Source organism: Lissotriton vulgaris, chromosome 1_2 (assembly GCF_964263255.1).
Source record: "Lissotriton vulgaris chromosome 1_2, aLisVul1.2, whole genome shotgun sequence".
Taxonomy (NCBI): Eukaryota; Metazoa; Chordata; class Amphibia; order Caudata; family Salamandridae; genus Lissotriton; species Lissotriton vulgaris.
The window spans coordinates 239,083,879-239,110,135 of NC_141686.1; the positions used below are offsets into that span (position 1 = coordinate 239,083,879).

At 47.4% G+C, this 26,257-nt stretch overlaps 1 protein-coding gene across 1 annotated transcript in view; it reads right to left on the reverse strand.

Moving 5' to 3' along the window:
- Positions 1 to 26,257, reverse strand: part of LOC147736415 (uncharacterized) — a 465,378-nt gene that overhangs the window by 127,943 nt on the left and 311,178 nt on the right. The window contains exon 23 of the mRNA XM_086953155.1: positions 10,007 to 10,123. Coding sequence (XP_086809281.1) covers positions 10,007 to 10,123 — 117 coding nt within the window. The remainder of the gene's footprint in view (positions 1 to 10,006; positions 10,124 to 26,257) is intronic.

The following is a 26,257-nucleotide window of genomic DNA, read 5'->3' on the forward strand; positions in this document are numbered from 1 at the left end:
TGAGACATGCATTCTCATCACTGTACGGGTAAAGGGCCGCAGAAGAGAGGATACATTGCAAACCACCACTGTGATAGACAGTTGAGCCCTGCTCCTATGACCAATCTCCATGCATTGCACCCTACTATTTCAGTGTAGCCATCCCAGCTGAGCTCTGCTAAAGCACCTTCTTGAAGCCTCATGTATGGCAGCACTTGAAGTGGATTGTCATCAGGTTTGCCCAGGCATCAGACCCCCAACTGTAACAGACACACTCTAGATGTGCTGAGGAGTTACAGCATCTAAACTTGCCTTTTCTTTCTAATGCACATTTGACTGTTGGCTAACTCTGAGAAGGACCCATGTATGCACTTCCACCAGATGATCAGTCTTCCTAAGTCCATAAAATGCCCTTCAGTCCCTCTGAGTAAGGCTCACTGACTCGACATCTCAACAAAATGCTCAAAAACCAAGGGGCTTATTTATGAGCCTTTCGAACCGCTGTTGCGTCCCTTTTTGTAATGCTGCTGCAGTGTAAAAGATGTGCAAATCTGTGCCACATTGACAAAGTGAATAATATAAGCAGAAGCGGCACTTTGTAAAGCCCTGTGCTACAATACACTTACGTCAGGTATAATGTATGCAGGCGGGGGCGTTCCCCTGTAAAAAAGGTGCGTAGAAGTGGCACAGTGAAATCTCTTGCTCATGTGTAATGACCCATTGCTGGAGTAGCGTTTCTTTTGCAACACACTTCAGCAATGCGTCATTACTGCATCTACAGATACGTCAGAAATACGTATCTGTAAATGCTTATGACATGGAGCGCCTTACAGTAAATACGGCGCAAAGAGGGCACAGTGAAAAAGTGTTGCACCGTGTTTTCATGCAGTGATGCAACACTTTTCATCATTGAGGCTCTAAGGGCCCGATTCACAGAATGAACTTAAGACTCAATCCTAAACTTACTACTATTTTGGTATTCACAGAATGCACTTACAACTTTTGGCATTCACAGAATGAACTTACTACTTTTGGTATTCACATAAGTTAGGATTTTGTCTTAAGTTTGTCTTAAGACAAACTTAAGACAGATTTAAGACAAACTTAAAACAGACTTAAGACAGACTTAAGACTGACTTAAGACAAAATCCTAACTTAAGTCAGTCTTAAGTCTGTCTTAAGTTTGTCTTAAGACAAACTTAAGACAAAATCCTAACTTCTGTGAATACCAAAAGTAGTAAGTGCATTCTGTGAATACCAAAATAGTAGTACGTTTAGGATTGAGTCTTAAGTTCATTCTGTGAAGCGGGCCCTAAGTATTTATCCTCTGGCACTTTGTGTCCTTAATTGCACCACTCTTCAGTGTACAATTGTGTGCAAAGTAATGCAAGTTATGTTAGTGCCTGTTATTACTATTAGCACACATCATATTTTCCGTCCAAGTATGGCTCAGCCATGGATTTTTGCTTGCACAGTTTTCTCCAGGTAGGAACTGGAGGTAATTGCACTGGCCAAACCCGTGTTGTAGGGTAAATACCATTCAAAACAAGCATTGGCAATGGTAATGGGTCTGGCGTATAATTGAGAGGGCCTCTTCAGTTACTGATGAGTGCAGGTACTCAATGCATCATAATGTATGTACTCTGTCACTCATGGTTGCATTCATTTATTCATTCATTCACTCACCAACTGACTCATTATGCCATCAACAACAGAAACACACATACACACACACACACACTCACACAAACTCAACAAGTAGAAAAATGCTATCACATAAATGTGGTGGGTCTGTGCTTGGAAATAACATTAAATACAAAATTAAACATAGAAGCAGGGATCATAGTATGGTATTAATGATAGATAATAACTGCTGTACCAGTCTGAGGCTAGCATTCTGCTTTTAAATGTGATGGTCTTCTTGGAATGGTAAAACAATGATACAATATGGAAATAACAGAAAGATACAGACTGAAACCTTAATTCAATAAGGCAAAACAATATTTTAACAAGGTTTTATATCAAGACCCACTGAATAGTATTAAAAAGGGGAGAGCCTCAATAAATCATATAGTTGTCCTTGCCAACTAGCTCCGCTTTTATTTACCAATAACCACCGCCTCATTTTTCCACTAGCACAACATATATTTCCCTGGTTTGGTTATGGTCACTTCACTCGGGTTCACAAGTATTGTATTGTATTGTATTGTATTTGTTATTTATTACGCGCAGCTGTCACCCTACGGGTATCCTGGCGCCCAAACAGGAAAAAGTCAGATGGTACAACAATACACTAGCTGTCATGATATATAGAACAGCCGCCAGAGCTATTAAAATAGAGTTACGGAGATTATACTTTGGCGAACAACCAGGTTTTCAGGCTCTTTCTGAAACCCAATAGGGTGTCAATTTGTCTGATGTTCTGAGGAAGCTCGTTCCACAACCTAGAGGCAGAGGTGCAGAAAGCTCTGCCTCCCATCCTCGTTCTCCTGATCCTGGTAGTAGCTGCCAAACTCTGGCTAGCAGAGCGCAGGGACCTGGAAGGTCTATACCAGGAGAGCCTTTCCTGTAGAGGGATAGGTCCTGTGTTGTGCAGGGCTCTGTACACGATACAAAGGGACTTGAAGGCAACTCTACTCCCGATTGGCAGCCAATGTAGATCTCTTAGCGCCAACGTAGTGGAGGAACTACGAGGTCTTTTAAGAGCCAGCTTGGCCGCTATAGACTGGACCCTCTGGAGCCCCTGTAGAATATATAAGGGGGCCCCTAAATATAGAGAGTTACAATAGTCTAGTCTAGCCAGAATCACACTCCTAACTACTAGAGGTCTAGACTCATCAGGCAGGAGGGGCAGAATCTGTCTGAGTGCCTTCAACAATCCATAGCAGACACTGATGGTTTTATTGGTCTGGGAGGTCATTTGGAGATCCGCATCAAACAATACCCCTAGATTGCGCACAGTCTTAACTGGGATGCAAGGTTCTGCTCCCGGCGCAAGCCTGATCTCATGGGAAGGTTGTTGACTCAGTTTGGCTGACGAACAATAGACAACCTCTGTCTTCCCCTCATTAAATTGAAGGGAGTTTAATGTCAGCCACCTGGCCACCTTGTTCATGCAGTTCTGGAAGGACTCCATGGTCACCGCCTGTCTTCCTTCTAAGGAGAACACCATGTGTCATCGGCATAGTTTATCAAATCTATACCGAAGGATTTGATCATGGGGATCAGGGGCTGCAGATAAAGATTAAAAAGAATGGGGCTGATCGAGGAGCCCTGAGGGACTCCGTGACTGACCAGGGACTTGGGAGATGAAAAGGGTGCTAGGGTCACCACCTGTTGTCTACCTGTCATGTAGGATTGTATCCACCTCAGGGCCTTGCCCTTCACGCCCAGTTTTTCCAGCCTGCTTAACAGAACTGCATGGCTAACCGTATCGAATGCGGCCGACATGTCCAACAGCACCAGGACTGAGGAGTTGCCATTGTCGGCTCGCATCCGGAGAGTGTCCAGCATGGTTGCCAATGCAGTTTCTGTTCCGTGGCCTGGGCGGAAGCCAAATTGGTCCTTATCCAAAAGGCAGTTGTCTTCCAGATAACCTGACAAGGACCTACTGACCACCTTTTCCAGAATTTTTATCGGGTAGGGCAAGAGGGATATGGGCCTAAAATGCGCCGGAATTGTAGGGTCCAGCGAAGGCTTTTTAAGCAGGGGGGTGATCACTGCCTGCTTCCATGCTTCCGGCACTATGCCTTCTTCAAGAGATTGGCGACAGATCTGATACATCCAGGGGAACAGCTCTGGCCCATATTCTTTCCAGATCCTGTGCGGAAGAGGGTCTAGAGGAGACCCAGATGACACATTCTGGGCCAGTGTAAGAAAGAGCTCCTCTGTAAGAGGGGTGAAGTTTTCCATTGCAGACAATGTTGATGAGGGTTCCTCTTCTTCAGTCTGTGCCTCTGTATCTTTGCAGTTATCCCTTTCCTCCTTCAGCCCCCCCACCGTTTTAGCAATCTTTTCCTCAAAATAGATCGCAATCTCATCACAGAGTTCTTGTGTGGCAACCACCTTATTACTCGTACAGGTGGGATGTGAGAGATGCCTTATGATATTAAAAAGGGTTTTGGTACTGTTAGGGGACTGAAGAATAGTAGTGGCATAGAAGAGTGCCTTAGCTTTGGCGATGGCTCCTTTATATATTGCCTGTTCCACTTTCAGCTGTTTTTTATCAATCTCAGAATAGTATCTATGCCATTTCTTTTCTGCCTGTCGGCGTGCATTGCGTAGGGCTTTCAGCTCCTCATTAAACCAGGGAGCAGATGGTTTCTTCTTATTCTTTATAATTTTCAGGGGTGCAAGTCTATCCAGGGTCTTTGTGATTTGATTACAGTACTTTTGGTAGTTCAAGTCTACCGATTCCTCTGGGTCATAGGAAACATTGCTCATAAAAACAGGCTTTGTTTTATCCTTTGGTAATTTAGACCAATTCCGTCCCTTCCTATAAGTCACCGGTCGCTCACTTCTGTTCCCCTCGATAGATAAGGAGATCTGGAAGTGGATTAGGGAGTGGTCGGTCCAGTGCTGAGGTAGGATATCAACCATCCTAGTCTCAGTCTGGTTGGCGAAGACCAAATCTAGGATATGTCCCCCTGAATGGGTTGGTTTCTGTACCAACTGATCCAGACCCCAGTTTCCGCAGTTGTCCTTCAGATCCCTCAGGTGGCTCCCTAGGGACCCGTTGTCCCATAGGTTAAAATCTCCCAGGATCAACATTCTGGAGTGGGACAGGGCAAGGGCAGCAATGGTGTCGAACAGCGCCTGGTATTGTGTTTCCGCCCCAGGTGGTCTGTAACATAACAATCCGGTCAGGATCCTACCTTTTGGTTCTTGCAGGGAGAACCCCAATAGTTCTATCCCCGCCACCTCATCAATCTGTAGAGGGGAAAAGTCCCACTTATCTTTATAGATCACTCCAAGCCCTCCTCCTCTTCCCAGTGGCCTAGGTTTATGAAATAGCTTGTACCCTTCAGGGCATGACAGTCCCAACTCAACTGTGGTGTCCACAGTAGTCCATGTCTCCGTGATGAATAGGGCATCTAGGTCCATATCATTTAGCAACAAGTCACACTCAAATATGAGAATGTCTATAATGTAAATACACTAACAGAAAATATGTTATGCCTTTTTGTTTCTTACTTACTGTTATGCAAAATAAATAATACTAATTTCGGCTGAAGGAAGGTCCACTAAAATTCTGTTCAGTGGGTCTTCACGTATAACCTTGGTAAAATATTGTTTTGCCTTATTGAATTAAGTTTTCATACTGTATCTTTCTGTTTTGTTTGAGTCAAGCAGGATACACTAATTCTCGCAAAAATTAATTAATCTACAAAATTAGTTTCTTGTGAACATTGTCTCTTATCATTATTTTTCCTTATAGCATTAATTGCTTTATGGATACCTTGAAGTGATATATCAGCATCAAGAGAAGAGAAATCCAAAGTCAAATCAATTTTTTTTCGAATAGAGGATAAGTATTGATTAGTATCAACATGAGAAGAATTTGTTTGAGGAGGTTAAAGATTTTTATGATTATTAGAAAATTCTGTTAAAATGTCTTTATCTTTAGGTATTGGCCCTTACGCATTATTGCATCAACGTTAATTCAATTCTTTTTTACTTTGAAAAAGTTTGGTTAAAGTTTGCCAGCTTTGGTCAATCCTCCTTTATACTTGGCACTTGACTTAAGTAGATATGAAGTAGAGTTTTCTGTAAACATGATTTTAAATTCAAATGTAGCTTTAACAAATTCATCTAAACAGGATTTAGATTTAGAAATAAAATATACTTGTCCTATGGATTTAATATGATTCATAAAAAGTAAAGCCTTTTTTTGTATTTGCTTTCTTCCTTTCAGATACTTATGATAAGATTAAATCATGAGAGGCGGCCTTAAAGGCATTCCAAATGACCTGAAAGGATAGGTCGGCAGATTAATTTAAAAGAAAATATATATTGAAAACGTTGGGTAAAGTTAGTGTCCTATAAAAGAGCTGTATTAAAATGCCAAGTTTAATCTTAGGATTAAAAAGGAGTAGTTGTAAATCAAAAGTGATTGGGGCATGATCTGAAATTAATATAGCTCTAATGTCTGCATGTACAATGTGTTGCGATAATGATTTGCATACAAATTTATAATCAATCCTGGATTGAGAAAAATGAACAGGAGAAAAGAAAGTCAGTCAGTCAGTCAAGCAAGCTTTGTTATCGGCCGTACGGCCATAAAAGCAGTACAACAGATTATATAAAAAGCGACATTCAAGATGTTCCATGTCCTACATAGTTATAAAACAGCATTACATAAATATAGTATCACAATTGAGTCTACGATGCTTAAAATATGAAGTTAAAACAATCGAATAAGATACTATAAAATCAATTAAAAAAACAGAAAGACACTACAATTAAATAATCAGGTAGATACAGTGGTGCTAGGCTAAGACTCTGACCTTCAGATTAGGACCAATAGTCATTCCACAATTCAAATGTGTGAAAGAGAGACCGCAGCCACGCGTCTCCCTACTTCCACTGATTTAATCTTTGCACTTCTAATACACCACATAGAAAATAGGAACCTGGAGGTGACGAATACCTTCAAAAAAGATGGATCATATTTTAGGATTCTGTACACCTCCAGATAGATCCTAAGACCCAGATTCTTACATAATTGAACAATCCATTTAGCTCTGGCCTTTTTATATAAAGGGCAGAATAAAAGGACATGCAAATCGGACTGTACACTAGCAGTGCACCCTGGACAACCCTGGGCGTGGGTAAGTGCACCTATCCACTTGTTAGTGTAAGCCCTTACTGGAAGTGTTCCATATCTGAATTGCAGATATCATTTTTTTTGCTAGAAGGGGCTGTATATAGTCCAAGACCTGCTCAAAATGGAAATCGAACTTACCCTCCAGGAATCTAGAACTCAGTACGCCTAGAATGCTATTTCGTTGTAAGCTAGCCAAGCGATAATCCTTGAGGGCAGATGCAAGAGATTTTTTAGAGATAAGGGGGCAAGTCTGTTCTGGTAGAAGCCAGATGTCTGCCCTCCCTCTTGCGTAGCAAAGATGTCTAGCATGCGTAAGCCAAGGTCTCTTCCCCACCCACAGGATAGATAACAAATCCTTCAATTCCTCTCTGTAACTTGAGAGCTTGGGCGTGCTCCAAAGACGTCTCCAAAAGAGAATGGGGCGGTTGGCTATTATATCCAAGATAGGGACCATGCCCAAAACAAGTCGCAATGGGAGGATAGGGGTGCTCTGGGGAAGTCTTAAAAGGGGTCTGAGAAATTCATTCTCAGTCAAGGCCATAGGATTGACACTAACATGCCCCCCGAGTTCAACATCATAGAGCGCTCCTCCCCTGGCTTGGGTCTTGTAAATTTCTACCGGGGGTCCTAGGATTTTCTGGGAACAGTCGTTATAGACCTTAAGGATACCCCCGGATGCTTGTGCCAACTTCAAATTGGTTTTGGCCTCGTGGGTCCCCCAATCCATCCGGTCGTTCAGGGTCACTTTTAGGTAGTCAAACGTGGAGGTTCTCTCGAGGGCCATACCATCCATATGGGGGTGAGGGCAATTTACTGTACTGGCACGAAAAAACATATATTTAGTTTTGGAGAGATTAATCTCCAAATTTCTATTTTTACAAAATTGACAGAACGCTTCTAATGTTCCCTGGATGCCCATAGATAATTTAGACAAGAGGAGCGTAACATCAGCGAACATGAGAGCTGGCATCTTGCGATCTGCCAATCGAGGAGAGTCTAAATCTTTTTTGCCCAGAAGGTCAGCGATCAAGCTATTAAGAAAGAGAGAAAAGAGGGTGGGGACCAGCACGCACCCTTGCCTAACCCCCCTTTCCACAGGGAATGGTGCAGAAAGTTCCCTCTTTTTCCCATACCAAACCCTTGCAAATGTACCTTGGTGCAAACGTTAAAACAAGTGGCAGAGATATAAAGGAATACCCATATCCTTCAATTTGGCCCGAAGCTTATCTCTTTGGACCAAATCGAATGCAGATCTTAAGTCTACGAATATCAAATACAAACAACCCCCCTCCATAACCACAGCTTTCCAATGAATTAGTTGAATTGAAAAGAAAGTATATTCTTGTAAGCAGGGATTACTGAGTCTTCATGTGTCTATAATGGCTCTTTGTTAGATGGCTGCATTAAATTGTCTGTGAATGGAAGAGGTACACATATTAATTTTAGAGGAGTGATCCAAAAAAGCATCTAGAACAAGATTATAATCCCCCCATCCATAACTGTGCTTGGGGTGATCCCCTAAGAGGATGGGACCACCTTGGAATTGTTCAGCATGATATGCTCCTTGTGTTCAAGGCATCTGCTTGGTCCTCCCCCTAGGTTAGTGGGGACCCCAAAATCATCACCTCTCTCATTGCCTAGTGCTTTCATTCTCAAAGTTCACTTTTGTGAATTGGTTATATGCTTTTTAGCATGTAAAATTGCTTGAGCAAAGCATTTGTGGGTGTTGTTGATTTTGCTGCTATGTGCAATTTGTGTAGTGCGTGATCTTACATCTTTAAACTGTGCAAAGCACAGAGCAACTCAAGGTGTGTCTGGCTCATCTACCCACTGAATAGCAGAATGCAGTCAGGTTTTCAGGGCACCACAACAGTTTTTCTGGAATTATAAGGCAGATTTAGATACAGGAACCTCAGAAAAGATCAATAATCAACAAGTCATGCTGCAAAGATTGAATTTTACCATTCGGGGTGTTGATGAACCTGGCCCCAGCACAGCAAACACAATGCTTAGTAAGCAAATACGTTTTGAATCACCACCAGAGAAATTGGGGAACACAGTCTACAGCAGCTGTATGCATGGGGAACAGTCAACAATGATGGGCATCTTTCTCTTGGTCCTGATTGCTACCAGCACAAGCAGCACAGATGTCATCTCTGGTCTAGTATAGGTAGTGGAGCTCTATAGTCCGGAGACTGAAGTGTGTTTTTGCCTATCACTTTGTGTGTGGTCTGCCTTAGTTTCCCAGGTCTTGAACTCAGGTTTCTTGTCCATTAAGAGCTCTCATTGAGTAGACCATTGTATCTGTGTGTACAAGCTAGTCACCACTAGAGCTTGGCCTTAGTTACTAAAATTGGAACAGGGGCTTGTGTGACACAACACAGTTTAGTCCTGTACACAGGTTAATAAACTGATGCTGTATCGTGGTGTTGATTGCACCAGCACCAAAGCAACACTTTAGTACATATGGTCTTATGACTCGCAAAGTGGTAAGTAGATCAAGAGAACTCTTCTGGAAACAATTAAAAGAGCAAACAGCCCAGCCCAGTGGAGAGCCAAGAGCCTGAATGAAGGATGGGTAGGTTGAAGAGTCTCCACTACAGTCCAGTGGTGTCTGGTGTGGGCATGCTCTGTGTCAGTGATAAGGAAGGGAGTAGGGTGGACAGCATCACTTAGGTTCTATCGAGCTGTGATACCGGCATGTTCTGCATCACTAAATTGGAACTGTGGGCCCGATTCACAGAACTAACTTAAGACAAAATCCTAAACTTACAACTTTTGGTATTCACAGAAGTTAGGATTTTGTCTTAAGTTTGTCTTAAGACAGACTTAAGACAGACTTAAAACAGACTTAAGTTAGGATTTTGTCTTCGGTCTGTCTTAAGTCAGTCTTAAGACAAACTTAAGACAAAATCCTAACTTCTGTGAATACCAAAAGTCGTAACTTTAGGATTTTGTCTTAAGTTAGTTCTGTGAATCGGGCCCTACGGTAGGATGTATAGAGTCACCTGGCCCTTGTGAATTCTGTTACAGGGTAGCATGACAAGACTCATCTGGAATCCAGTGGATTCTGCTACATGCAAGTCCTAAATCACAGATAAGGAGACGGGTAGGGAAAGAGCCTCAACAGACTCCATTTCACCCTGCTACAGGCATGTTCTGAATGACATACAAGGAAGGGATGGGGGCGAAGGCCCTTACCTGAACCCCAGCAGAATCCGCTGCAGGCGCGTTCTCGGTCCCTGATTCCAGAAAGAGGTTGAGAGCTGCCCATCCGATGAGCACCAGCTTCAGGCTGAACCTGTCGATGGAGTAAAGCTGGAGGCAAGAGGAAGAGAAGACAACTGAGGATTTTAAGCCAACACACCGGGGAAAAGGTTAACATCATAAGGACAAATATTTCTTCTTTTTGCTTTGTTCAACACTTTAATAAGCTTGAGGCTTCTGCATAAATTGTCCTGGGAATAACCAGGAGCTATGGTTTGAGAAAGTTGTCATGGGTTTTGGAAATTCCAAACTATGGGGTTTATTTAGGAGCCCTTGCGCTTGTTTTGTGCCGTCGTTGCATCACTTTTCGTGACCCTACGGCGGTGTAAAACATGCACAATGTTGCGACATATTTACAAGGTGACGCATCTAGGCAGATGCGTCACCTTGTAAAGCCCTGCGCTACATTATACCTGTGTCAGGTATAATGTATGCAGGTTAGGCGTTCTGTCGTAACAAAGCCCTGTAGAAGTGTCACAGTGAAATCTATGAAATTTCACGACAACACTTCTATGCCCCCAATCCGTCAAAACCTTACACCTGGCTAATGGCAGGTGTAAGGGTGACACAGGCCCTTTCACATGGGGCTTGATGTCTTTTCAACAGGCTATTTTAATGTAAATCCTATTAATAGGTCAATCTGATGTAATGATTATCAGAGGCACACGTTTTTACCTTCATGCCTTTTTCTTGGCCTCGCCCCACCAGCTCTCACACAGGTGTGTGGCACAATCCTGGCTCTTATCCTGTGACTGTGGACACAGACTGGGGAGCTCACCCAATGGCATCCCATGCAGATAAGGGTAGTAGTAACTTGAGCTCCGTTGGTGAAGTCACCATTAACACATATAGGATCAGTGGCCTGTAGCCCAGTAAGGGAGCTGCCCTGTATCACACAAGTCAAAATAGCCTCTTTGAGCCAGATTTACTAAACAGTTACACACAGTAGCCAGACAAATTGCTGTGCTACATTGCGTGACAGGGGGAGAACAGAAATGCACCTTATCTACTAAGATATGATGCATTTCTGCTCTCTCCCTGAGCTGGTGTACAATGTGCTGCCTGGTGTCAACGCAGGCACCCTCGTCCCATGGCACAGGAAAGCCTGCATTACAAGCAGGATTGTTCCGGCACAGAAACAATCCTTAGAGGCATTTTCCTCTTTAAATAACAAGCAGAAATAAAAATATTTCTCCTCATTACGCCTTGACTGAGAGGCCCACCATTTTGCCGCAATCTCATGTTTACTCACATTAGTAAACATTGGATTGCGTCAAAATCCATGGGTGGATGCATGGGAACACCCATGGTACGCCACCTCAATGCAGAGTAACGCAATACAGCAATTTGTGTGGCCTTGCATTACTCTGGATTAAAAAAACACACAGAGCTACACAAGGTGGCTTTGCGTGGCTTAGTACATTTCTTCTTGACGGATCACCACAGAACTTTCCTGGTAGGAGCTGAGTTGGCTTAACAGTTTTTGTGGAAATTATCGTTAAGATTTGTCAAACAGTGCCAAAGTAATTAGTAAATCAAAAATTCCATTTCCTATGGAAAACCAATACTAACTATAACCACCCGCCACTGTATTATCTATCTATCTATCTATCTATCTATCTATCTATCTATCTATCTATCTATCTATCTATCTATCTATCTATCTATCTATCTATCTATCTATCTATCTATCTATCTATCTATCCATCTATTTTGGTTCTGTTTTTTCTCTTTTAATGACTTTAATCTTTTCCCTACATTGATATTTTCGTATATACTGAGACAAGGTTAAGAGCATAACATTTGTATTTTAACTTTAATACTTACACATACTTATCTGCAATGCAAGGTGATGCAATGACCCCCTATGTAACTGGAATATAAACCTACCTGGAATGTAGTGACTCCTGATGTAGTTCTGCAGATGCTGTGACTCCCAGGAGCATATTTACAAGCCCTCTGCACCACCGGATCAACACTTTTTGTGACGTTTTGGGGGCGCGCAGGGCTTAGTCATATCTACAAGGCCACGTAATGCCACACTGTGTGGCTTTTCATGGCCTTTTAGATATGGAGTGAGGCAAAGCAGCGCAAGTCGCTGCCTTGCCTTACTCTGCGTGAAAGAGGCGTTCCATAGGTTTTGCTGTGGGTGTTCCTGCTCAACACCCATGGAAATTCATGCTGCCCCAAATTAACATTAGGTAAACCTGGGGCAGTGCCAAAGTCTTGCGCTTCCGTAGAGCTGTGCTGTATTCCGCAGCGCACATGGAAAGAGGAAAACCCCGCTCACGATTGTTTTTGTGCAGGAAGCGGCGAAATCAATCATGCCAACAACACAGACACCCTTGCACCATAGTGGAAGGGTACTTGCATTGGAGCACGGCTGCAAAATGTACGCCTGTGCTAGCTGAAAGGACAGAAATGCACCATATCTTGTAAATACGATGCATTCCTGCCCTTTCAAATTCCTTGTAAATATTCCCCTCAGTTTTGTGACCTCAATGGTGTTAGTCGTATGACTTAAAAATGCAGCCTGGGGATGCTTATCAGTCTCCCATGGACAGTGTAGTTCTTGTAATGGCATCATAGAACATGATCTCGCCAAAGTTGAACACCACTCCCATCTTTCTGCTGTTTTAACTTGCACAGAAAAAAGAAAACTACACTCACATCATTCACTACAGCCTGGAAACACCTAGGAATGAAGTAAGGATCCTGGGGGCCGATTCACAGAACTAACATAAGACAAAATCCTAAATTTACTAATTTTGGTATTCACAGAAGTTAGGATTGTGTCTTAAGTTTGTCTCAAGACAAACTTAAGACAAAATCCTAACTTCTGTGAATACCAAAAGTAGTAAGTTTAGGATTTTGTCTTAAGTTAGTTCTGTGAATCGGGCCCGAAGTCCCGAAAGTCTGAGCCGCGCATGCCCATCTTCAGGCAAGAACACAGAGAGAGCCTGGCGCAGAGACCCGACACCAGACAACATGACCACCCTAAAGGTCGCCACTCGAAAACACCACCAACTGATCCACGCCACCAAGAAAACCACATTCAAGGAACGACTGGACAACAACACCCACAACAGCAAGGAGCTCTTCAACATCGTCAAAGAGCTCTCCAACCCCAGCGCCGGAAACAACAACATCACCCTATCACAAGACCTCTGCAACTCCCTCGCCTCCTACTTCCACAACAAGATCGCAGACATACCCAACAGCTTCAGCACACAGCCGACGCACCCCACAACCGCACCTGCACCCCCCACAACCACCCTCCGAACCTGGACCCAGATCAACACTGAAGAAACCCTACGCACGATGAACTACATCCACTCCGGATCTCCAACCGACCCCTGCCCTCACCACGTCTTCAACAAGGCCGACGCTGTCATCGCGCCCCACCTGCGGGACATCATCAACACCTCCTTCGACACTGCCACCTTCCCGGAGAGTTGGAAGCACGCCGAACTCAGCGCTCTACTGAAGAAACCATCCACGGACCCCACCGAACTCAAAAACTACCGCCCCATCTCGCTCCTCCCGTTTCCAGCCAAAGTCATCGAGAAGACCGTCAACAAGCAGCTGGCCGCCTTCCTCGAGACGAACGGATCCCTCGACCTCTCGCAGTCTGGCTTCCGGGCCAACCACAGCACCGAGACCGCCCTCATTGCACCCACTGACGACATCCGAGCCCTGCTCGACAACGGGGAAACAGCGGCCCTCATCCTCCTGGACCTCTCCACGGCATTCAACACTGTCTGCCACCGCACCCTAGTGCAGCGATTCAGCAACGTCGTAATCCAAGAGAAGGCACTAGAATGGATCATCTCCTTCCTCGCCGGAAGGACACAGAGAGTCCACCTCCCTCCGTTCAGATCAGAAGCCACCAAAGTCATCTGCGGCGTTCCTCAAGGCTCCTCGCTCAGCCCCACCCTCTTCAATGTCTACATGAGCCCCCTTGCGGCCATCGCACGCCAACAAAACCTCAACATCATCTCTTACGCCGACGACACCCAGCTGATCCTCTCCCTCACCAACGACCCCGCCACCGCCAGAGCCAACCTACACGAAGGGATGAAAGACGTAGCCGAGTGGATGATGAACAGCCGCCTGAAACTGAACTCAGACAAGACAGAAGTCCTAATCCTGGGATCTTCGCCATCCGCCTGGGATGACTCCTGGTGGCCCCCTGCCCTGGGCAGCGCACCCAAACCAACGGACCACGCACGCAACCTGGGCTTCATCCTGGACTCCTCCCTCTCCATGACCAGACAAGTCAACGCCGCCTCCTCGTCGTGCTCCAACATCCTGCGCATGCTACGTAAGATCTTCCGGTGGAGCCCCACCGAGACCAGGAAGACGGTCACCCAGGCCCTCGTCAACAGCCGACTGGACTACGGCAACTCCCTCTACGCCGGAACCACTGCCAAACTCCAGAAGAGACTCTAGCGGATCCAGAACGCCTCAGCAAGACTCTTCCTGGACATCCCCCGACACAGCCACATCTCCGGACACCTGAGAGACCTGCACTGGCTCCCGGTCAACAAGAGAATCACGTTCCGACTCCTCACCCACGCACACAAAGCCCTACACAACCAAGGCCCAAGATACCTCAACAACCGCCTCAACTTCTACACTCCCACACGCCAGCTTCAATCGACCAGCCACGCCCTCGCCGCCGTCCCCCGCATCCGAAGAGCCACCACAGGAGGAAGGTCTTTCTCCTACCTGGCCGCCAAGACGTGGAACTCCCTCCCGACCCACCTCCACCTGACCCAAGACCACCTCGCCTTCAGGAAGCAGCTCAAGACCTGGCTGTTCGAGCAGTAGCGGACCCCCCCTCCCCAAGCGCCTTGAGACCCTCTGGGTGAGTAGTGCGCTATATAAATGCTTGATTGATTGATTGATTGATTGAATATGGTCGGACACCACTAGAAAGCATTTTTGTCTCATTGTAGAGCCCTTCTTATCATTGGGGAGTGATTATGTCACCACACACACTTTATCAGATGCATTGCACCTGGTAGCATCAGTGTATTGCATGGAGCCTGCCCTGGCCGTTCTACGATTGCCGGCGCATTTTAAAAGTCTACCAAACACCACGGTGCCCCTGTAGTGCATTCCATTCCAATGGGTACCATTTTTGCCTCCTAAATACGAACTCGGTGGTCTCTTTCTATTATTGGGGTGTTGTGAGGTGAGATTGTTGCATATCCTTCATAAGGGAGCACAGTTTTCAGATACTGCCTTTATGTTTAAGATTATTGAATTTCTGACTCTCTACAGCCTGACTATCACATAGCATTATGGTGAGAGTTATATTATATTGATGAGTATCTTGAGAAACAGCAAAGAGAAATTTAGGGCCCGATTCACAGAACTAACTTAAGACAAAATCCTAAACTTACTACTTTTGGTATTCACAGAAGTTAGGATTTTGTCTTAAGTTTGTCGTAAGACAGACTTAAGACAGACTTAAGACAAAATCCTAACTTAAGTCTGTCTTAAGACAAACTTAAGACAAAATCTTAACTTCTGTGAATACCAAAAGTAGTAAGTTTAGGATTTTGTCTTAAGTTAGTTCTGTGAATAAGACCCATAGAGAGGTTTTTGTTTATGAATTGGGAGAATATAAAGCTTTTGAGAAAGGGAGTCAATTTGAAAAATGAGTTAATCCATTTTAGGGTAAGGAACAGTCCAAACTGAAGAGATCTAGAAAGGTATGTGCAAGAATTATATTATCTTTACCCTGGGTGGCTCCTATTGTCCTTTCACTTAAAAATGCAGAGAATTATGTCTCTGTGCGGATCTACACAGTCTTGATGACACCATATGGTTGTACAGCCATAGGTTGCCCACATTTACACAATGGTTTTGAGTGTGGGAAGGGCAACAGTGTTCTCTACATCAAATCTGGCCAATGCTTAGCACCATACGGAGTTGAAAAATGGTTCCAGGTATTTGTAATTCAATAGGGAATGTTTCATTACAAGCAAACCCCATTGGTCTTGCAAACCCAACTTCTGTTTTCCAGAGAATTACGAAAGAGACTTTAAAGGGAACAGATAGGGCTATAGCGTTCCAGGATGATATCCTTGTTTTGGAGAGAACGTGGAATTACATGATCTAAGGCTGATAAAGGTTGTGCGGGCATTGCGCCGTAAGGGTTTGACCTTGAAATTAAAATAATGTCAATTCGAGCAATTAATGTGGAATATTTAGGTGAAATGATTTCAAAGTATGGTATCAAGCCTAATACATCCATGTTCAAGCTATCATGGTGCCTCCAGACCAGCATCTAAGGAGCAACTAATGTTCTTTCCTTGACTCATAAAGGGGCATATTACCAAGGGGGGCGATAGGCAATTATCGCCGGTTTAGCTGCCGTTTTCGGCAGCTAAGCGGCGATAATTCTATCGCTCTAGTAGCAAGCTGTCGCTAACTGAAGTTAGCGACAGCTTTTAGGCGATAGCGAGTGGTTTGGGGCCCGCTTTGCATGTCAGCGATATTTATCGCTAATGACATGCAAAGTGGGGGTACCCAACCTGTTAGCGACTGAAAACAGTCGCTAACGTCGCTATCGCCTATTAGCAAGGCAGGCGTAACGATGGAAATATTCCCGCTATCGCCTGCTCAGACCAGTTCTTAGCCATGTTATCCAATGGGAGGTGGATAACGTGGCTAAGAGCATTTCGTCCCGGATATATGATGTTAGCACGCACACTTTTACCACGCATACCATTACCACGCATTTTTTACAACGCGATACCTTTACAACGCATAGTGCTTTGGGTGCTGGATAGTGAATAGTTTAATTTACTATTCCAACACCGGTCCCCTGGACACTAGGGAAGGTTATTGGATAGTAAATTAACCTATTCACTATCCATTCCCTATGTCAGATCGCCCCAAAGCGCTATGCGTTGTAAAGGCATGCGTTGTAAAAGATGCGTGGTACTGGTAGTGCGTTGTAAAAAATGCGTGCTAAAGGTTGTATACCTTTCGTCGCTAATGCATGACTATCGCTGTATTCTCAGCGATATTTACGCATTTCGCCGCTATCGCTGGATATTTTAGCACAATGGAGAAAAACGATGCGCATCGCATGTTTTCTCCGCTAACATATCCAGTGATAGGCAGCGATAAACAAATCGTCTCTAAGCCTATTTAGCGATAAATATCGCTACTTGTTGGCAATATGCCCCAGAGTCCCTCATAAACTCTGTAGAGAACACATCTGGGCAATTGAAACACTCAGGGTGCTGTTAAGAAATGTGAAGTTTGTTTTGTTTGGGGGAAAACAAGGGAGAGAATTTGAAGTGCTAAAGAACAATGTTGTACATACTCCTTTTTTGAAGTATTTTGTGGTTGGCAAAAACTGCACTGTGTCCGTGGACGCAAATTACTGTGCTTAGGGCGCTGTATTGCAGAAGAGCGATAATCTGATAGAGTGAGTAGTGTTCTATTGATCTAGACCTCTGCAGGAATTTGACAGAAACTACTCCATGATTGAGAGGAAGCTATAGCCATGCACTGCAGTGACAGAACATTTCCACATAAGACCAGAGGGGGTTGCTAAGAGAGATCAAGTTGTTTGCAAAGCCTAATAGTGAACTGGCTTGGTCGGATGACATTCTCACGAGAGGTGAGAAGGTGGTTCACCCTGTGGGTTGAGGAGTGGTGTAGTTTCTCTGTGCCATGGGGGACACATGGGATATCCGCGCCATAAAAATGTTTGGTGGCCAGAGTTAGATGAAAAGGTAGAAATAATGGTGAGGCATTGTGAGTACTGCAATTGGGGTGATAGGTAGGCCAAATTGCGTGCAGTGCCTCCATCTTTGATTGCGCTTCTGGAAGAGCCATGGCAAAAACTAAGGATGCATTCTTAGGTCCATTTAGTGCTCCTACCTGAAGGGAGATATATTCAGTAGCTGCTATGGATTATTATTGTAAGTGGCCTTGAGGAAGTTTGGTGGAAGCTGTAACAAAGTTTATAATCATCAGTTTTCTGGAAGCTGTGTTTCGCAGGTAGGGACTACCTGACTGTCTTGTATTAGACAACGGACCGCATGGTTCCAAGTTTGGTGAGTTCTATTAAAGATGTGGTTTGAGCCACAAGAGGATAGCTGTGCTGAACCCTGAAGTAAACAAAAAAGGTTGAGCAGTTCAATCACTTTATCAAACAGTGGGTGCAATTGGCAGCTAATAGAGACCTTGAGTAGCAGAAACCCTGTCTAGGGGCCCGATTCACAGAATGAACTTAAGACTCAATCTTAAACTTACTACTATTTTGGTATTCACAGAATGCACTTACTACTTTTGGCATTCACAGAATGAACTTACTACTTTTGGTATTCACAGAAGTTAGGATTTTGTCTAAAGTTTGTCTTAAGACAAACTTAAGACAGACTTCAGACAGACTTCAGACAAAATCCTAACTTCTGTGAATGCCAAAAGTAGTAAGTTCATTCTGTGAATGCCAAAAGTAGTAAGTGCATTTTGTGAATACCAAAATAGTAGTAGGTTTAGGATTGAGTCTTAAGTTCATTCTGTGAATCAGGCCCTGCAAATTTTTCTTTCTTATAGAACATCTCCGAGTCCGAACTCAGACAGGAATTTTCCAATTGAGTTGTTGAGCAGTAGGTCTTAAGCCTGACACATGTTTGGCTCCTTGATGTCTGAAAAAGAAATTAGGGGCTTTGGGCGTGTTTGGGAAGTCCATGGAAGACATTTTAAAAAATGGTGTTTCACCTGAGAGAGTCAGAGTGGGGTAATAGGTCCATTTGCAGTTGCCCATGGGCCACAGGAGAGGTTTTCCCAAATGGTCAAACCAGTTAGGATTATTGAGTTGGAGAATTTTTATGGAGGCCATTTAGAAGGTGTGGTGATCAGAGGCACTGAGGATGATTCTAGTGGTGAGCTTCCTGGCCTGGATGTTGGAGTATCTGGAAGTCCCGGAGGGACTGTGCATGATTGTATCCAATCTGAATCTTGTGGACAGGGCGTTTTTAAATGGGCTGCTTTCTTCTCCGGCTCGTCTTCATGGAACCTGTCTTAATTTTGGAGGGCCAAAAAAGAAGTTTGAGGCACAGGAATGCATGTTAAGTTGCCTGTTTTGTCACAGAAACCTGCTATAGTTATATTTTGAGGGAATATGTTCTGTCATAGAAAGCTGTTGTAGTAGTATTTTGGGATCAGTTTTTTTCTGTATATTAATGAGGAGGAAGGTGTGTGGTATTGGGACCATCCGAGGATGGAATGTCAGCACACATTCCACTTTGTGATGCTTTAAAGCCAGGAAATGTTAGCATTTGAAAAGGTCAGTTGTAGAGAGGAATTCGGATCTGCTGGTTCTGTGCCTGGCTCTCACCCCGCCTGCTGCTCCTTATTACCTGTACACGTTAATCTTATTAAAGCAGGGGGCGTGGCCAAGCAACATGGCCGACAGGACGTGAGCTCCACCAGCTCCGTCCCGAAGACCGACAGAATCCTGCATTATCCTTTTGCCCGGGCGGTCCCGACGCCTGGAACCTGTGTCGGAACTCTCCCTGACCCACCTGGGACCGATGAGCTGCAGACGCGGTCCTGAACCCCTTCGTATTCGGGGATTTACACATTGCCGGAGGTAGCGGAGGCGCGCTGCGCTACGCAATGCCGAGGATCGGGCCTATACGGTGTGCGATACGCCTGAAGCTGGCGGACAGGACGGGCCCCGGACGAGACTCGGCGTTCTCCTGATCCCCTGGAGGCGGCCTTGACCGGGGAGAAGTCGGCGGCTCTCCACCTCGGCGATCGGAGGTGAGAAGAGGAGCGGAGCGGAGGTGCCGTCCATCTTGGCCGGGCCCCGGAGGCGGAGCACCGCCCGGGTCGAGGCGGCTGCTGGTGATCGTCTGGGGGCCGCTTGAGACGAGAGCTTGAGGCGAGGGCTGTAAGTACTCTCCGTGTGTCGCCACGGCTGGAGTGGGGGTCCCGCCTGCATTAGTCCTTGACCTCGCCTGATCTTGGGGGCGGCAGCCGATAGGAGCAACGCGCCGGCCCCCTGTTGCCCCCCCCGGATTTTAAGACTGTGTTTGGCTCCTGAATATTACTATCCTGCTGCCCTGGGGGGGGCATGGAAACGGGCGCCCACGTGGCCACAGTGGTCCTGCGCCCCCTCCCCCACAAGTCCGCCATTTTTGCTGCGACTGAGGGGAGACAGTGAAGCAGCGTGGCAAGGTTTGCCTGCCTATCAGCCGGCTGGCCACAGTAGACCCCTGCTGGGGGGGGCGACCTAGGAGTCTGTTGAGAGCTGTCTGCTGGTTATCTGGCGGTGAGCGTCCTCGGGCTGCGTGAGAGGAATTTGAGCCCGCGCTGCCGCCTGTCCGGACCCCTGCTCCCATGAGGGGGAGCCAAGCTATGGTCTCCATTGTACTAATGGGATCGTGAGGAGCTGTACCTGCCTTGTCTCTATCCTGCGCTGCCTACTGGATTGGCTGATCTGCTTCAGGGGCTGCTTGTACTGAGTTGCCGGGACTTTGTGTACGTTTCTAGGCCGCCTATTATCCTTGTCCTGAACTTGCGTGGGAGGCTCCCCCAGGACCGGTGAGACCCGAGTGTGGTGCCTTGGAGTGCGTTGTTGGGGCGCTGCAGGCGCCAATATGACGGGCCGCACGGGCCGATCAGGGAAGACTACCCAACCCAACACGATAGTGCAGTACACTACCCCGCGTCTCCAGCCGCAGCGAATCACGCGGCAAACTGGAACGGACGATGGTGGAGAGGGGGCTGCGGAGCCATCCAGAGCTGAACTCCTTAAAGCTATTCAGGGGTCCCACTCTGCCCTGGAACGCCAAATAGAGACAGTTTCAGTGGATGTCAATCTCTTGCGGACAGACCTCCGCAAAGTAGCGGACAAAGTTTCGGATGCAGAGGGCGATATCACTCAACTGCAGGGGGAAGTGGCGTCTTTGAAGAAATCGCTTGCCCAGATCACCTCCACTACCCGTGCATTGGAACGACGTGCTGAGGATGTGGAAGGGAGAGCGCACCGAAGTAATATCAGGGTCCTGGGGGTTCCGGAACGACTTGAGGCGGGGAACCCTGAACGATTCCTGGAAACGTGGATGCGTGAACGGCTGTGCCCGACTGGATTGTCCAGTGTCTTCATAGTGGAGCGGGCGCACAGAGCCCTTTTGCCCCCTCCGATACTGGGTGAGGCTCCTAGGGCTCTCATCGCGAAGATCCTGAACTACAAAGACCGGGATTGTATCCTTAAAGCGGCAAGAGAATCAGAGTCCCTCATGATCGAGAACAGCCGAATCTCAATTTATCCTGACTATACCCAACAAGTACAGGAGCAGAGGAAATCATATCTGGGGGTCAAACAGAAACTACGCGATATGCAGCTGCAGTACATGCTGTTGTATCCTGCCAAACTGAAGGTTCTGGCCCAGGGCCGTGCGCACTTTTTCGAGACGCCAGCGGAGGTGTGGGAGTGGCTTGAGATCAGGGGGGATGATTTGCCCCCAGGGGAACGAGGTGGCCCGCGTGAGACTTGGGGGACCAGACCGCAGAGGAGACGTCGTGGTCGACGAGGACGACGATCTGGATCCCGGGGTCCCCCTGAGCCTAGACCCACGGTGGGAGCTGATGGAGCTATCCGTATGGAATCCTCACCGGAGAGAGCGGGACCGGGGTTGCCTGGTGCTCATAACCCCAGTGAGGTATTGGTGCTGGACACCTTGCAAAAGACGCCCCTGAGTGCGGACTCGGGGGCCCCGGTGATCCCGGAAATGGTTCTGACTGACACGAGGTTGGAATAATCCTTTCCCTTTCCTTTGCTCATGTTTATTTTGTTCCTTTGCTTGGCCCCCATTGTGACCGTATGCACGGATGTCCTCGGCCTGGGTGGCCGCCTGCTGATGGTGTACTGGGCTGCCTCTCCCCCTTTTTGCTGTTGGGGCTCTCCTGGATATTGGACCATGTTCTGGGACTGGCGCTCTGGTGTCCTGGGGTGTGGGGAGGGGGGTTGGGGAACTGACCAGAGTTTGGAATAATGATATGTCCATCTTGCTGACAATACTGCGGGGACATGACCGGGTGCTATTTCATGGGTTACTTGGGTCTTTCGGGGAGCTGGGAGGGAAGGTGGGTGGGTTTGGTTTGGTGTGTGTGGCTGTGGGGTGTATGGTTGGTATGGGGTGGCTGTGTACGTCCTGGCACTGGCGGGGGAAGGGCGGGGTGGCGTTTTTGGTTGTTGCTATCTTATTGCTCGTGGGTTGGGGGCGGGAACGGGGTTCTGCGAAAGTTTTGAGTGTTGGGGATGTTGAGGGGTGGGGTGGGATTTACGACAGAGGTTCAATTGGCATCTTGTACACAATGATTCAGAATGGTGGGGGGCTCCTACTCTGGGTTGCGCCTCCGGGTTCATATGTGGTGGGGGCCGGGAGGTCCTGGTTTGTGATCTTCCTACGAAATGGCCCGTGTGGGCACACTACTAAGACATGGGTTTCAAGTTTTTATCGTGGAATGTACGTGGCCTGGCCACCTGCACTTAACGACACAGGGTCCTCACCTTCCTCAAACGTCATGGGGTCTCTGTTGCCTGCTTGCAGGAGACCCATCTGGATGATGATGGTGCACAGCGATTGGCCAGGAAATGGAGGGGCCAGATCTTCCATTCCTCCTTCTCTACATACGCTAGGGGGGTTCTCATCTGGGTGGCCCCGGGGACACCCTGTACTGTAAAATATATAGACGCGGATATAGAAGGCAGGTACATATTGGCGAGGCTTCGGCTTGACGATAGGGAACTCCTGCTTCTTAACACGTATGCCCCGAATACCGATGACCCGTCCTTCTTCTCTCAGGTGCAGGATCTACTGGCTCCTAGCTTAGATGCGCCCCTCCTCTGGTTTGGGGATTTCAATTGTATTTTGGACCATGAGCTGGACCGCCATCCACCTAGGGCGGGCACTAAGGCCCGTATGACGGCGCGTCTGCGGGAGGTGATGCATAACCTTGGGGCTAGGGACGTGTGGCGCACTTGCCACCCCACCCAGAAGCTGTACACGTGCTACACTCCGACCCACGGTACGCACAGTAGGCTGGACCGCGTACTCGCGGCCAACTTCGACACTTCCGTTACTTTGTCCGTTACTCACCAGGCTCGGTATTTATCGGATCATGCCCCGGTGACGTGTGTGGCACAGTGGCCTGATCGAGCCGCGCGCCCGCGGACGTGGAGATTGCCGGCTGACCTGCTGCAGGATCAAGTGGCCAGGGAACATGTGGCGGAGTCACTAACAGGTTATCTGGAGCTCAACTGGGAGGGGGGGGACCTGCCTTACTCCACTAAGTGGGAGGCGTTAAAAGCAGTGGTGCGGGGCGCGTGTATGGGCCTCACTTATGGGGTCCGGAAACAGTTGTTGTCTGACCTGCGAGACGCGGAGCTGGTGCTCCAACGAGCCCAGGCTCGTGCGGATCCGGGAGCACTGGATCCTCGGACTGAGAGGGAAGCCTCAGTGGCGATCCACGACACACTCACACGGCTTGATAAATTCACGCTGGGTCAATATAGGCAACGTCTTCACTGTGAGGGGGATAAGTCAGGGCGTTTATTGGCCTGGATTCTGAAGCGGGAATTTGCACCCGATAGGATAGTGGCCCTACGGAACGCTGCCGGGACGATGGTCCACTCTGAAATTGATGTTCTTGAGGTTCTTCGGAGCCATCTGCAAACTGTCTATGAAGCTGACCCATTACTCTCAGAGGATGGCAGTCAGTCGTATCTCGATGAGGTCCAACTCCAGACCCTGCCTGAAGCCGCGATGAAAGAACTGGACGCCCAACTGACGCTGGGTGAGATCACGGCGGCGATGGCTGCCCTCCCCCGCGCTAAGGCCCCATGGCGGGGATGGCTATCCGGTCGAGTTCTACCACGTGTTCGGAGATATTCTGGCGCCCCTCCTTTTGCAGGTTTATAATGAAGCCCTGCGTGTCGGTACTCTTCCGCCTACTATGAACCAGGGTGAGGTATGCATGATTCTGAAGCCGGGAGGTGATAACACGGATCCCGCGGCATATCGTCCTATCACGCTGCTAAATACTGATGCGAAAATCCTTACTAAATTACTGTCCATGCGCCTCGCCCCGCTCATGACTCGGCTAATCCACCCCGACCAATGTGGCTTTATACCGAGTCGTAACACGGCGATGAATTTACGCCGCCTGAATCATATATTACATGAGGTGAAGGGGAGCGAGGGCCCTCACGTATTGGTCTCAGTGGACTTGGCCAAGGCCTTTGACACAGTGCATTGGGGCTATCTGCTGCAGGTGCTACAGAAAATGGGGTTTGGACCCCGATTTCGAGACTGGATCCGGGTGCTCTACAGGGAGCCCCGGGCCCGGGTGCGCCTGGGATCGGCTCGGTCGGCGGAGTGGTCGCTGGGGAGAGGCACCCGACAGGGCTGCCCTCTCTCCCCTCTCCTCTTTGCTCTTGCAATTGAGCCCCTGGCTGTTTCCGCCCGCACTGAACTACAGTCTTGGGGCATAATGGTAGGGGACACTACCAATGTGGTCTCCCTTTATGCGGATGATGCACTTTTCTATCTGACCTCCCCAGCTGAGGCCCTCCCCGCCTTGTTGCGAATCCTTGACAAATTTGGCGCTGCATCTGGATTGCGGATAAATGTCGCTAAATCTCTGGTTTTTCCACTGACTGGCACTGTTCCGGATCCCGACATGGAGTTTCAACGGTTGGGCCTCCGTTATGAGAGGACAGCATTCCGATATTTAGGTATCCAGGTGGCCGCATTCACAGAAACCTTGCTCACCTATAATATCGACAGGATACTCGCGGCCCTCCGCAAATCTATTGACTTTTGGAACACGCTCCCTCTCTCCCTTATGGGGCGCTTGGCGGTAGCCAAAATGGTGATGCTCCCTAGGGTCTTGTATGTTTTGCAGAACTCTTTGTGTCCGTTACCTCCACGAGTGTTCCGCACATTGAACTCTCTCCTCACCTCCCTGCTTTGGGCGGGTGTGCGCAGTAGAGTCGTGTTGCACACGGTGACAAGGTGTTGGGACGAGGGTGGCCTCGAGGACCCGAGGTTTGACCTCTACTACTACGCGGCACAGCTTCTTCCGGCAGCCAGATGGTTTGCTGATGATGATAATTGGGAATTGGCATTACTTGCCGGTACGGCAACTGATAGGGCCCTACAGGAAGCCTTGATGCAAGGTCGCAGAGCAGATGACGGTTTACCTTACGTGGTGCGTCACACTGCTAATATCTAAACAACAGGGGGTGGTGATGAACAGAGTTTCTGAATTAGGCAGAATACTCTCACCCAGTCAAGAGATCAGGGCTTGATCCAACACCGTTTTTTAGCTCACTGCACCATCCCAGCTCAGAACCTGACTATATGCAAATTAGTCTGTCCCTGGCCCAGTGCATCATGGGAACAGGGCAGACCAAACTACCAAGCCAATTCTTTCACTGGGAAGGAAACAAGCTTCCGGGGACCGGTTTCTGGCATTACAGCCTTCTTCGGCCCGGCTTGCTTGAATCCTGATGGTGCAATGAGCAAGGGACTCACGTCTGAGTATACCCTTCCACGCTTATGGTGGACAAAATAATTAAACAACAGGGGGTGGTGATGGACAGAGTTTCTGAATTAGGCAGAATACTCTCACCCAGTCAAGAGATCAGGGCTTGATCCAACACCGTTTTTTAGCTCACTGCACCATCCCAGCTCACAACCTGGCTATATGCAAATTAGTCTGTCCCTGGCCCAGTGCATCATGGGAACAGGGCAGACCAAACTACCAAGCCAATTCTTTCACTGGGAAGGAAACAAGCTTCCGGGGACCGGTTTCTGGCATTACAGCCTTCTTCGGCCCGGCTTGCTTGAATCCTGATGGTGCAATGAGCAAGGGACTCACGTCTGAGTATACCCTTCCACGCTTATGGTGGACAAAATAATTAAACAACAGGGGGTGGTGATGGACAGAGTTTCTGAATTAGGCAGAATACTCTCACCCAGTCAAGAGATCAGGGCTTGATCCAACACCGTTTTTTAGCTCACTGCACCATCCCAGCTCACAACCTGGCTATATGCAAATTAGTCTGTCCCTGGCCCAGTGCATCATGGGAACAGGGCAGACCAAACTACCAAGCCAATTCTTTCACTGGGAAGG